The sequence below is a fragment of the Canis lupus genome, chromosome 22, assembly GCF_011100685.1.
Source record: "Canis lupus familiaris isolate Mischka breed German Shepherd chromosome 22, alternate assembly UU_Cfam_GSD_1.0, whole genome shotgun sequence".
NCBI classification, from domain to species: domain Eukaryota; kingdom Metazoa; phylum Chordata; class Mammalia; order Carnivora; family Canidae; genus Canis; species Canis lupus.
The window spans coordinates 9,451,438-9,465,021 of record NC_049243.1 but is presented as its reverse complement, the minus strand read 5'-3'; the positions used below and the strand labels follow the sequence as shown (position 1 = coordinate 9,465,021).

The following is a 13,584-nucleotide window of genomic DNA, read 5'->3' as shown; positions in this document are numbered from 1 at the left end:
TATAGATGTCTAGGTCTAGGTTCTTGGTTGCAAATAACAGAAACTTCCTCTGATTAAGCAAAAACAAAAGCAATGTGTTGGAAACACAGAGTACTAGCTCAGAAAACATGAAGAAACAAGTTTGTTTTTCTTTTCTTTTCTTTCTTTTTTTTTTTTTTTTTCTTAAGTAGATTCCATGCCCGGTGTGGAGCCAGATGTGTGGGGCTCAAACTCATGACCTTGAGGTCATGACCTGTGCTAAGATCAAGAGTCAGACACTTAATTGACCAAGTCACCTGAGTGCCCCCAAGAAACAACAAAAAACATTTTTTAAAGACTTTATTTATTTGAGAGAGAGAGTGAGTGAGAGCACCCAAGATGGGGCAGGGTCAGAGGGAGAAGCAGACTCCCCATTGAGCAGGGAGCCAATGCAGGACTTGATCCTGGGACCTTAGGATCATGACCTGACCCGAAGGCAGACGCTCAACTGACTGAGCCAGCCAGGTGCCTCCAAAATTTCTCAAACAGCCAGAAATAAAGTCAAAATCAAGTCAGAGCAAAGATCAATAATCTAGTCCCACATTTGGGGGGAGGATGTGGGGAAATGGCACCACTACTCACTGCTGGTAGGAGCATAAATTGCCATAAACTTTCCAGAGGGCAATTTGGTAATACCTCATTAAAATTCCAAAGGTACATGCCCTTTGAGAAGTTTGCCCTACAGAAACTTTGGCAAAGATATGAAACCACGAATACAAGGGTATTCATGGCACCATTGTTGGTAATAGCAAAGGACTATACATCCCCTAAATGTCCATCCATAGGAACTGATATATTTACACAATGCCTACTCTAACTATCAAAGAATGAACACGTCCTGGACACACTGATATAGAATGTGCTCCGGGATCAGAAGCAGTTTATAGGGACACCTGGGTGGCTCAGCCTTTGGCCCAGGGCGTGATCCTGGAGTCCTGGGATAGAGTCCCACATCAGGCTCCCTGCATGGAGACTGCTTCTCCCTCTGCTGGTGTCTCTGCCTCTGTGTGTATGTGTGTGTATGTGTGTGTGTGTGTGTGTGTCATGAATAAAAAAATAAAATCCTTTTAAAAAGCAGTTTATATAACATGCTACAGTTTTAGTCATGAATGAATTAATGAATTAATGAAAAAAAGAGAAAGATCTGCATATGGTCATATGTATCCAGAAAATAGCCCTAAAAGGAAGGATATACCCCAAATTAGTAACATCAGAAAACTAGGTGTCAGGACAAGGATAAGATGGACAGGAGAAAGGAGAGGGAACTTCTCATTATGTATAGCTTTTGTCCTCTTTGCATTTTGAATTAATTGAATGTAATACCAATTTTAAAAGGAAGTGAAAAGTCACATCAAAAAGTCTTATTAATATGCTGCTACTCTGCTGCTCCCAAAAAGTCGCTGTTCTTTCTGCTGCTACTGCTGCTTCCCCAGAATGAATTCTAAAAGCTCTGCTTCTTTATGCCACTTCTGGAGATTGGAAGTCCTGGAAACGACCATGCGAGCTCATGTTTTTCCCCCACATGCTCTCTGCCAGGAGTCTGGGACAGGACCTGCCTGTGAAGTTTTCGGCATCCATAGAGAAGCCCTGGTCCCCAGGAGAGTCACACAACATTAGGTCATGCAGACATAGGAAAGGGTTTCAGATGTCACACAGTCCCAACAACAAGTTCTATGGCAAACATCTTCCCATCTCAATGCACACAGATCCACCTTGTTTTTTTTCACAGGCCGCATATGGTTCTTTAGTAGAAATGTTTGCCGAATATTTGGGTATATGCTTAGGCTGTGAATATTTGTTGGTGGGTGAACTTTAGTGACTGTTTAACGTTGCTAATGTAACACTGCAAAGAACATCCTCCTGTGTACAGCCTCTTCATATTAGTGTGCGCACATGCGCATGTAGATAAGGGAACCTTTTTCCCCTATAGAGAGGACTTGTGAAATGAGAAAGTGTGAGAAAATCACATAAAATCACAATAAATCTGTAGTATGACCTGGTAAGAAAACTTGTTTTCAAAAAAAAAAAAAAAAAAAAAGCTTGGAGGAAGTATGACAAAATGAAAAGGGTACTGTAATCCTACCCGGAGCATGAGAGGAACATGGAAGTGTAAATCCATAAAATCTTGAGCTGTTCCAGTTATCAGATGAGGGTCAGGAGGGTTCTTGGTTAAGCGTTGACACGTACTATGAGTCCAAAAGAAAATGATCTTCAAATCCAGAGAGTGAGCAAGGGAGAGAAGCAGCAAGAATAGCCTAAAACAAAGCATGAATAACAGGCTTTGAGCATCTCCTTAATATACATAAAAATAATTATAATTGTACCTAACATTTATTTTTTTTAATAAAGATTATATTTATTTTTTCATGAGAAACACACAAAGAGAGGCAGGGACATAGGCAGAGGGAGAAGCAGGTTCCCCCGGGGAGCCCGATGCAAAACTCAATCCCAGGACCCTGGGATCACTACGTGAGCCGAAGGCAGATGCTCAACCACCCAGGTGCCCCTATATTTAGGTAATGTTAGCATTTCAAGGTATATTTATAACTCATTATTCCAAACGGAATCTGTATTATCTATTTCTTTTTTTAAAAGATTTTTTATTTATTCATTTATGATAGACATAGAGAGAGAGAGAGGCAGAGACACAGGCAGAGGGAGAAGCAGGCTCCATGCCGGGAGCCCGACGTGGGACTCGACCTCAGGACTCCAGGATCGTGCCCTGGGCCAAAGGCAGGCGCCAAACCGCTGAGCTACCCAGGCATCCCCTGTATTATCTATTTCTAAGCCCAGAAAACTCCCACAAGACCTCCTCATCCTCCTGAACAAGACCCAACTTTCCTCAAGTACAAAATTAAAAAAAGAACTTAGAATTATTATGTAATAATCTTAATTTTTCTTTTTTTATTCCCTTTTTTAGAGTATTTATTTATTCCTGAGAGGCACAGAGAGAGAGGCAGAGACACAGGGAGAGGGAGAAGCAGGCTCCCTGCGGGGAGCCCAATGTGGGACTCCATCCAGGACCCCGGGATCATGACCTGAACCAAAGGCAGACGCTCAACTGCTGAGCCACCCAGGGGCCCCATACTCTTAATTTTTCTAATTTGTTTTGATAAACCAGTATTTGTTTCATTGGAAAGTACATTGCTTTTGCTTCCTCATGGGCTCCTGTGCTTCGCATGGGCCCTAACCTCAATGCTGAATTGTCACAAATAGCCTACTGCTATTATCATGTACTTGTTTGCATTCTGGCTCATAAATTGTTCTGCCATTTGAAGTAAAGACAGGAAGTCTTCAGATCAAAAAAGCAGCATCAGATGCAATGGTTTCATGAAAGCCTTGCTGGACTTATTTTCACAGTAGGCCCAAGAGCTGATATCTGTGCAGATAACCTTGACAGGATCCCTCACTTTTAAAACAAATGAGGAGGAGAGGTAACTGGGTTGGCGCATCGTTTGAAATCCCATAAGCAAAAAAGAATTTGCTGATCCTTTCTTCCTCTTCATCTAGCCAGCTGCTGAACCCCTCTGTTCAAAAGTGAAACCAAATCAAGATACCATTTAGCATGAATCCCTTTACAATTGGTGCTAATTGGCAGTTGTGGGTGGTTAGGGCTTTTATGTCAAAACCGGGAGGTAAGTTAATTGCAATGTGATTTCATTTAGATAAGGTTAGGGGACCGCTTACTGGTGGGTATTACAACCTTATTTATAATAAGAAAAGCATTCAGAACAGCACAGAGGAAGGGTGAAGTAATTATCGCAGGCTACACCTTGGAACTGGGTGGCGCCTGCCTGTCCCTAGAACAGGGGGAGGCAAACCTACAGAAGAGAAAACGCAGCCTCGCGTCTTTGTAAGACCCCCCTGGGCGCATCCACCACTGGCCTCTCTGCCTTGGAAAAACTGGCCGGCTGCAGGGCCCTGGAAACCCTGTCACATCCAACCGATCCTGAAGAGTTTTCTGTGATTGCTAACTCAGTTTAAGAAAACCCTTGTCCGGGCCCTGCCACCCTAAAGCATGAGCCGAAGGAAGAAGGGGGGCAGGGGAAGGGGAAGAAAGAGAAGGAGGAGGAGAGCACCCGCTTCTGGACCTTTTCAGGGCAAATCTCAATTTTTTTGGTGAAAACCCTCCTCCTTTGCTCATGTTACGTGAAATTTAAGAAACGGGCAAGGGGGAGAGAAAAAAAAAAAAAAAGAAAGAAAGAAAGAAAATGAAGCCAAGCCTCAGAGCTCTTTAGAGGCTTGGAGCAATGAATTGCTGAAACTTCCTGGGCACCTTGGCCAGAAAGCCCCACTGAGTGCACAGGTGCTGGTGGAAAGGTGGAGCCCTCGGGAGAGGCTAGGTCAGGCGTGGAGGGTAGAGACCTAGGTTAGGGTGCTCGAGTTCCTCCTCACCTTTGCGTCGGAAGGGGCCTGTTTGCTGGCGAGCTCCCCGCTCTCACTATCCAAGACACCGAGACACATGCAGGGTGAGGACTGTGATTTGGAACAGCGGCATGATTCCATAATCGCAAACGCCGTGCGCTCAGTTGTCTGGTGGAACATGCCCATCAGAAATAACCTGTAGCTCTGGAGGCCAGTGGGTTGCTATGACAACCAGACAAAAGAGTTTAATAATAGCTCTCCCTCAAAGCTGGAAAATTGACAAAAAGATGAGATTTCTAAATGCAAGGGTTTCTCATATAAATGCAAACAAGCGCCAGATACGCCGATTTCTTTGTTCGACAAATATTCAGTGGGTGCTGCGCCTGCCTGATGTCGGGGGGCTGAGGCCAAGGCAAAGGGTCCCCTCCATGGTGGAGCTCACATGCTGGTGCAGGAGGCAACAGAGCAACAAGCCGGCCGATTCCTGCCACCACCACCACCCCCCTCCCAGAAGGTCCTGCAGGAAAGAGAGTCTTGGGGCTGCGATCCCACACAAAGGGGGTGCCCAGGGCAGAGAACGCAGGGGAGCCCTGGCCGGGCACAGCTCACCAGCAGTGTCTGGGGGGCTTGCAGGAGATTCAGAAATGAAGCAGAAAATGGAGTCTCACAGTCTTGGTTAATGTGGGGACAGACACCCAGCTGCTAGCCGGAGTGTCCCCTGCGCCTGCGGCTGGAGGTGAGGGCTCCGCCTGCCACACAAGGGCGGGTGTGTGCCTTAAAGACAAAATCTGGGGACCTGGAATACAGATGATGGTGATAAAAGCTGTAGCCCACACTTGACAGGAGCCACTATTCACAAGGTTCTCCGGCAGCTGGGTTTTTTTTTTCTTTCGTTTCTTGTTTTGTTTTTGAAGTTTGCACAGATCACAGAGTGACCCTCTCTGCGTATATTGAATAAACTATGATGAACTGGAAGTCAGGACAAGAATCCAGCAAGAAGCAAAGTTCTGAATAGACTATTGTGGCTGAGGGTCTGGGCTTCAACAGAGGGGGAGACGAGGAGATTGACATGCACACAGCACTCGCAGAGACCATCCAGGCACAGAAAATGCTAGAATGCTGCTAAATGGCTGAGCTCGCTCTAAGAAACTTCCCAGTTTTCATCATTACTCTGTAATTCTGATAGCTTTGTTTGGTTCTGGGTTGTTTTGTTTTGTTGTTGTGGTTGTTTTAAACAGAAGTAACATTTGCTGTTTAAGATAATTAATACTGCCATTGATTACACAGAGCCATTTGTCAGTGCTCTTTTCTTTCTTTTCAGGAAGTGGAAACATTCCATGATATAATGCCAAGACTAGACTTTGGCTCATGATCTAGGGTTCCAGTACACATTTAGTCTACGAAGCTTTATTTAATCAAAACAAGATGAAGTGCCTTTCCTTGCCTTTTCTGTACAGAGCAGCAGCAAGAGCCCGGGGAGCTCCCCAAGGCCTTCTGGGGGGTGGTGGTGGGGGGAAGGCCTAGCCCGTGTTGTGCAGATTGCAGGAACCCCCAGGATGGTGTTAGCACTTTGGCTGCCATGTGATGACATCTGGCCTAACAGATGGTGCGGGAGAGATTGCTATTTAACCTAACAGCCTTTCTCCCCCATCCTATACGAAGGAACTCCTGGATGTTAACTCAACACATCTTGTTCTAGAATAAAGACTACCTCTTCTGGGCATTCTTGAAGTCAGGTGTCGCTACTCGTGAAGTTCTGGCCAACGTCACATGACTGGAAGTGATGTACACCACCTCTCTTACAGGGGAGGGTCCTGCTCTCTCCCCCCTCTTTCTTTCTTCTGGATGATTGGAATATAGACACCAGAAAAAAAAAAAAAAGGAATATAGACACCAGGACTAACCACTTTGGACTGTATGGACCAGGACAACACCCCCAGGATGGCAGAATGGGAAAATAGAAAAGCCTGAGTCTCAGGGGACTTTCTAGAGACTTAACAAATTGGACTTTTATACGAGAAACTGCTTTTTTAAATAACCACTAGGTCTCTACTACTTAAAACCAGAACTATATTCCAGCCAATAGACACAGTGAGAGAAAACGTTAGCTCTTGAGGTCTTCTGAAGACACAGACTCCAGATCAGGCTGTGCCTGAAGTAAGTCCTATTGCTGAATTTTTCCATTATAATAGGCAAACAAAACAAAACAAAAACAAAAACACAAAACCAAACAACAACAAAACACAACCCCACGAAACCCTCCAAAATACCTACTTGATTTTCTTAAGATGATCTAAGGTGATATTGCTTACAATTCAGAGTCCAGGCTCTTCTCTTTAAGACACACAGTTCTGTTTGGAATACTTTTCCTGACATTACTGTTAAGTGCGGTTAGGTCGTTTTCCTAGAATCAACTTTGCCCCCGCCCAAAAAAAATATTTGATTGAGATACGGTGTTTCTAAGCAATTTTTAACTTTGGAGGTGAGGGTGCAAAAGGCTGACTCCATGAGGTGACTCCCAGACAAGGTTGTTTTAGGAGGAAACAGGTCTCACATCTAGATGGAATGTTATTACAATGTCCACTCCCTACTCTGTGCCTTGCTCGGACCACACTGAATCCTCACGGGTACTCGCGTGAGAAATGAAAGTTTGACGAAACAGATCCAGGTGACAAATGGCTCAGAGTCAAGGAGGAGGTCCTTCCTGTTTTGCACAAAACCTATTGCCCCCACGGTACTCTGAGCCACAGCAGCCTCCACGAACAGTTTTTTTTTTTTTTAAGTTTAATTTAAAAAAAAAATCAACGGGTTTATATATATATTGAACACTCTTGTTGGTTTTAAAAATAACATTGTCTTACGTTTCTACCGATAGTCACATTTTCTCTAGGTGATTTTGCTTTCTAATGCTTCCTGGCTTTATCCTATTTGCTATAATGGATATTCCTATAGAGTGATAAAAGGGTCTTGCAGTTTCTAAGCTATGGGAAGGAGACTGTCAAATGTACTCTTACCTTAGGTCTCATGTCTTATCATCCTTGACATAAGAAAAAGACAAATTTGTTGTAATTTTATAAAGAATGGATCAAAAGGGGCACTTAAGTAAGGGCTTTGCCTCCGGCTCAGGTCATGATCTCAGGGTCCTGGGGTAGAGCCCCGCCTCAGGCTCCCTGCTCAGCAGGGAGTCCACTTCTCCCTCTGCCTCTGCCACCATCACCACCCCTGCCCACCCCCACCCCTGCTTGTGCTCTCTCAAGTAAAGAAAATCTTTTTTTTTTTTTTTAAAGAGTGAATTAAAAGCTTTCCCTAGATTCTTTACTATAGACAAGCCAATTGTAGAATTAATTTCTAGTTTATCCCTTTGGCAGCCCTAATGACACTTATCGTTTGAACTTAGAAGAACTTGCAAAAATCTGGGTTACGCTTTTCAGACTACAGGAACAGATACAAAAGATAATTAAGGTCATTCTAAACCTTACAAAGAGTAGTCTTGCAAACAGTGTTATAGCGAGCATTCACCAAAAGATGTGCTGATTAATTGGAAAAATGAGACAAAAGGTGCTTTCCCGTCAAGAAGGCATTTCAATACCGCTAGTCCTGCCACTCACTGCACAAGCAAGGGTTTATACGTTTGGCACAAACACTGAATTAAAAAGCCAGGAAGTTTAGGTTCTAATACCAGTTTTATTTGCAACTAATCACATACAAATCACTTATCTATAAAATAATGATTAACATCGATTCTCTAAATTCACAAATATATCACAAAACCAAAATTCTTCCCAAGAAAACTTCTTTGTAAACCAAGATATTACTGCTACTTAGCTGTTACCTAACTCCAAGGTTGAGAATGACAAATTAGAGGATTTGTCATTTATCGGTCGTTTGCATACCTTAATTCTGCAGAGAGACAATCTGGTGAAGATCAGCACTGTCCTATTTCAACCTTACAAAACAGAAAGCTATCCGTAAGAAGTTACTGGTGAAGAAAAAATTGGCCAAATACACTACTGAGACACAGCTTTGTGTTAAGTACAGTGCTTATAACAACCCTGCTGTTAAAGAGAACAAAATGTAGCCTTAAACAACTAAAAGCATGTTTGCCCTTTTGAAGGAACACATACTGTTAGGACAAGCATCTCAGTTCACTAAAAATGTTAACCAGGAATGTTTTGTAGGATCTTCAGATGGCCAATCAAAACGGCTAAGACAACCTTTTTTTTCTTTTCTCTCTTCCTTATTACCCTTTTGTGTCTCCCTCTCTCCATTTTCACCCTATGGTATTTCATTTAAAAAATCCAGTTTCCCCACCTGAGAACACCAATCAATCCTCTGTACTCAGCCACGGTGTAAGAAATGTTAGCATTCTATCACTAGAGCATAAACATAGAAGAGGAATTAGCATGTTACTGAATGAAGATTCAGGAAGAAAATTCTAACTGGGTCTAGAAAAAACGGATACACCATAAGCATCTGGTCATTTTTCACGGGTATGTAGCGTGACAACCATAGCTAATAAACCCTCAAGAGGTAAGCACTTGTATTTAGCAATGTCAGTTTTGTACGATGTAGTCTCTGTTTCTGAACTTTCCCTTACATAGTGTGACAGAAACAAAGACCGGAGCATGGTTCACAGAGAAACACGGAACAAATACAAATACCCTAATAAAATAACCATGTATACCACTGCTTAGGGAAATAGTTTAGACGAAATATACTTTCACTACTGGCCCCAAATGCCATCATTCACTTATGTTATTTAACTGTAAACTTTTAATACAAAAATACCTTTAAGCTGATAATAACATTTAGTGACTTACAAAACTGACAATATTTCAATGCTACACAAAACAGTTCTATACACAACTTAAAGTTTTAAAGTTCTTTGCTGGCACTTGATTTCATAGTTGATAGACACAATATCTACTGATCTCAATAAAATACTGTTCTTAGCTTACACATATTTTCAAAACGAATATTATTTCATTAAACAGCAAAGAATAATCACATTTTGCTGACAAATCTAAGATGAACACCAAAACTGTACAGCCAAAGTATTTTAAGAATCACATAAACTTTTTAAGACAATGGATACAAATTTACACAATCGTGTCCAGTGAAAAAGAGGATGATTCCTCTGATTCTGTGAAGCATATATCAAGTATAGATCAAAAATGTGAACCTACAAAGCAAGTTAGTTTAGTTTTTCTTTTTTTTAAGGTTTTTCCATGACTGGTGACACTACCAGAACAGATGGAAAATTGGTCACTGTTTGCAAATACACATTTTACATTACAAATTTAAAACAAATTTCTTTTTAAACAGTTGAATCTTGTGTGTGTCTGTTTTTACTTTTAGTGAGCTTACGGCCATCCTGTACATCATTACAAATGAAATCACCAGTCACATTAAACATCTGCCTTTTTTTTTTTCTTCTTCACAAAAGGGGAGGTAAGTAAACTAAAATCTGGAAAACTATATTTAAATTAGAACACATTTTGTAATAATCCACTAGTTTAAAGTTTTGGGAACCTACTACCCTGTTCTGAAGGGAAAGATACACTTTCAAAACCCTACCTGGTGATTCCTACCCAATCGGTTTTCTATTTTAAAAATCAAAATTCAAGTCACAGTACTTGTGGCACAAAACAGAAGATTTAATAACAAAAGACTAAATTAGTATAATCAAACATAAACATACCCAACAATCAAATCAATACTGGACTTTTAGAACAGTAAATTATTAAATAGGTTGATTTCTTTGTGTATAAATTCCCTAACATTAAATTATGTTAGTATTTCAAACAATACCCTTTCTAAACCAAACCTGAAATCAATCAACCTGTGTTGTTGTTGTTTTTTTCCCAGCAAAGAGAAAGGGCATCTCTTTAAGACACTTTCCAAAGCAGTAAAAACACCTTAGTGTTTCAACCTATCTACAACAAACTCTGCTGATCCTGTGCATTTCACTGAGGTGCTACCTGAACCCACAAATCATCATCAGATAAAGAACTTGAACTTCCTGACTCAGAGTCCAGCTCACTGAATCCACCTAAATCCCATTCGGTGCTAGATTCACTCGGCACGTCTTCTTCCTCAGTGAGGAAACTGTGGCCAGGTTCAAGGCAGGAAGGATAAACACGAGCTGAGAGGCAAAAGAAGTTGGAATCAAACTGGAAGAGGCCTAAGGTGGTACCTATGTTGATCCACTGGTCTCCCCTAGTGTCATATTCATACACGGTCACCCGGTTCTTCTTCCACTGTGGGGTGCGAGAGGTGATCAGCAACAGTTTTTGGCCGTGATTGATTATCCGGTAGTTGTTGGTCTCCGACACCAGGGGAATATTGTTAATCTGCCTCCATTCCCCCCTGACTGGGTTGTAGACCTTCATGACGGGGATGTCGCAGATACAGTAGATCTCATCATTGAAGACACAGGCTTCCTGAAAGTCATTGCGCTTGAGGGAAACACACTTGAGCCACATATTGTGGCTCGGATCATAGCAGAACATGCGCTTACTGTTGAGGGCATAAAGATAGTTCTGGATGACCATTAGATCAAAGGATATAAAGGAATGGGGTAGCGGAGCCACCAGTGCCCACTGGTTTCTCTGGACACTGTAGCACTCCACCTCCTTTAACTTAACACCGGTAATGGGGTCTCGCCCACCCAAAATGTAGATGTAGCCATTGAGGTAGGCCACATCCATGCCCTCCCGGCACAGCAGGCGGTCGGCCAGCTGCTGCCAACTATTCTGGGCTGGCTTGTACACCCAGAGGTCCTTCCTGGGCTGCGCGGCCAGGTAGATGTCGTGGTCTGGAGAGACGCAGACAGCTAAGGTGGTGACAGTCCTGGTGTGAGCAAGGCAGGTCAGAGGCGAGGGCACTTTGTAAATATCGCCGGTGTATGGGTCACAGCACAGAAAGGGATCTCTAGGATGTCCAAAGAAGATCACCATCTTCTTAGCACACACGCCCAGCCTCTGGGGTGGGTTTTCAGCTATGGGTACAACAGAGGAGCTGCTGCTGCTGCTGCTGCTGGTGCCGCTGCCAACCCCACTGCCCCCACTACCACCGCTGCCGCCGCTGCCGCCGCTGCCGCTGCCGCCGCCACTGCCACCGCTGCTGCTGCTGCCGCCGCCACAGCTGCCACTGCTGGTCTCTGGCTTGGGCGCCAGAGCCTTGCACAGCTTGTCACCATAGCGCATCTGCAGGGCCCCCTCGATAAGGTCCAGACAGTACTTTTTCACAATGGTGTTGGTCAGCAGCCCCTCCAGGTAATCTTTATTTTCATCAGTGAAGTGTGTCCAGCGGACACACTTGAAGACTTCCGCAGCGCTGGGTCCGCGCTCCTTGGGAGCCGCCTCCAGCCACTGCACGGCCACATGACACACGGTCTGCTCCAGCTCTATGTTCAGACTATCCAGGCGCAGGATGGACAGCAGCTGGGCGAGGGTCAGATCCGCCAGAGTCTCTTCCCGAATCGAACCCATCTGGCTGAGCTGCTTGAAATTGTGGGCTATGAAGGACTGGGCCTGGGATCGCAGCTTGCGGTGGCCGAAGGCGTCGGCGAACTTGAAGATGGCGGTGCAGTTGGCCAGGTCGAGGCGGCGGGCCAGGAAGGAGGCGCAGGCCTCCCGCACGTACTCGAGCTGCAGCATGTCGGAGGCCGCGTAGAGGCGCTCCACGTTGGCCTCGCTCAGCGACACGCGGCCCGTGTAGCAGTAGTCGACCAGCACCTCGAAGGACTCGGCGTCCACGTCGTGCATGGTCACGTTCGCCTGGTGGCTCTCGTACATGCCGCCCGTGAACATGCTCTTGAAGTAGGGACACGCGGCCGCCAGCACGTTCCGGTTGCAGGGGAAGAGGCGGCCGGTGCCGGGCCCGCTGCCGGGCGTCACCACCTCGATGGTCACGTCGCACAGCAGCCGCGCGTCGTAGAAGGACTTGAGCTGCGCCAGGAGGGCTGCGGAGTGAGCCGCGTCCTTCAGCTCCTCCGGGCCCGTGAAGAAAGCCGAGACCGTGGGCTTGTGGATCCTCTTGGGCCGCTTGCCGCCGCGGGGACTGGCCAGGCGGCGAGAACGCGGAGCCTCTTCCCGGGACTGCATGGTGGAGATGGCGGCGGGGTACGAGGGCGAGAACGGGTGCACGGACCGGGCGCGGGCTCCTCCTCGCCCTCTTCGCGCGGGCGCTAGATCGCGGCGTCTCCGGAGAGACTGCAGCACGGGTCCATTTACCTAATCCAGCCGTATGCCGCAGTGCCGCCTCCCTTTATCACGTAGCCAGCGCCTGACTCACCCGCTTCCAGTTCCGCGCCCTTTTCTCCGCCTCAGCTCGCCTTACAGAACCCGGCTGGACGGAACCGAGAGAGCCGCCACTGCCGCGCTGGCAATACCGGTAGGCGTCCAGCGGAACTACGGCTCCCAGGCTGCCTTTCGCGCCCCGAGGCATGCCGGGGCCCCTCCAGACTCCAGGGGATAGGCGGATGGCCCGGAGCCGCTGTGCACGCTGGGAGTGGTAGTTTCCATAGGCATCGCGAGATTTATCGGCCGTTCATTGTTTTCGGCCGACGGAATTAGAAATCGCTAATTTTCGGCCGTTCGCTTTTATGCTTTAGAACTTTGAGCCTGGAATCCGGGTTAGCCCTCCTGGTTTTCGTATCTGCCACCTTGTTGGGCTCCGCGCTCGGGACGGTTTTTTTTTTTTATTTTTTTTTTTTAATGTGAATAACGACGGTGTGTCCCAGCGCCGTGTGACGACGACGACGTGAATTGCGTAGGTTAAATAAGGATGCTCGGACTGCACAGTCGCGGGTTAGGCTGATAAAGACTCTCGCGGCGCCCGTGAGGTGGAGGTCGGGTGCCCTTTAGCTTCTCTTTGCTCGTTTAGGAGATCATCGAGCGCTCCCTCTTGAGATGTAGGAGCCCGTGGGGGGGAAAAAAATCGAGAGCCCTGCAGGTTTTCCTCAGAGATGCCGCCCCTTCCGCGCCCCCGCCTTTTTGTAATACATTCTTTTTTTCTTCCTTTCCCCAAAGATTAGTTTTAGGTGTATGATTTCAGTGATTCTGTGGGTTGCTCGGTGTTCATCAGGATAAGGGTCCTCTCCATCGCCTTTCGCCCATCCCCCCCCCTTCTTCCCTGGCAACCACCGTTGTGTCTTCTGGATTTAAAGTCGGGGGTGTTTTTGTTTGTTGTTGTTGT

At 45.6% G+C, this 13,584-nt stretch overlaps 1 protein-coding gene across 2 annotated transcripts; it reads right to left on the bottom strand.

The window, feature by feature from the left end:
- Nucleotides 1–216: 216 nt before the first annotated feature.
- Nucleotides 217–12,887, bottom strand: KBTBD6 (kelch repeat and BTB domain containing 6). Of its 2 annotated transcripts, XM_038569656.1 has the most exons (2): nt 10,580–12,887; nt 217–2,273 (listed from the first exon to the last, which is right to left on the bottom strand). In XM_038569656.1, exons 1-2 carry the CDS (start codon nt 12,489–12,491, stop codon nt 2,230–2,232), a joined length of 1,956 nt encoding a protein of 651 aa, XP_038425584.1. In that variant the 5' UTR covers nt 12,492–12,887; the 3' UTR covers nt 217–2,229. The 2 variants fall into 2 exon arrangements, with proteins under 2 accessions (XP_038425584.1, XP_038425583.1); XM_038569655.1 differs by lacking the exon at nt 217–2,273 and having other exon boundaries at nt 8,048–12,876.
- Nucleotides 12,888–13,584: the final 697 nt, after the last annotated feature.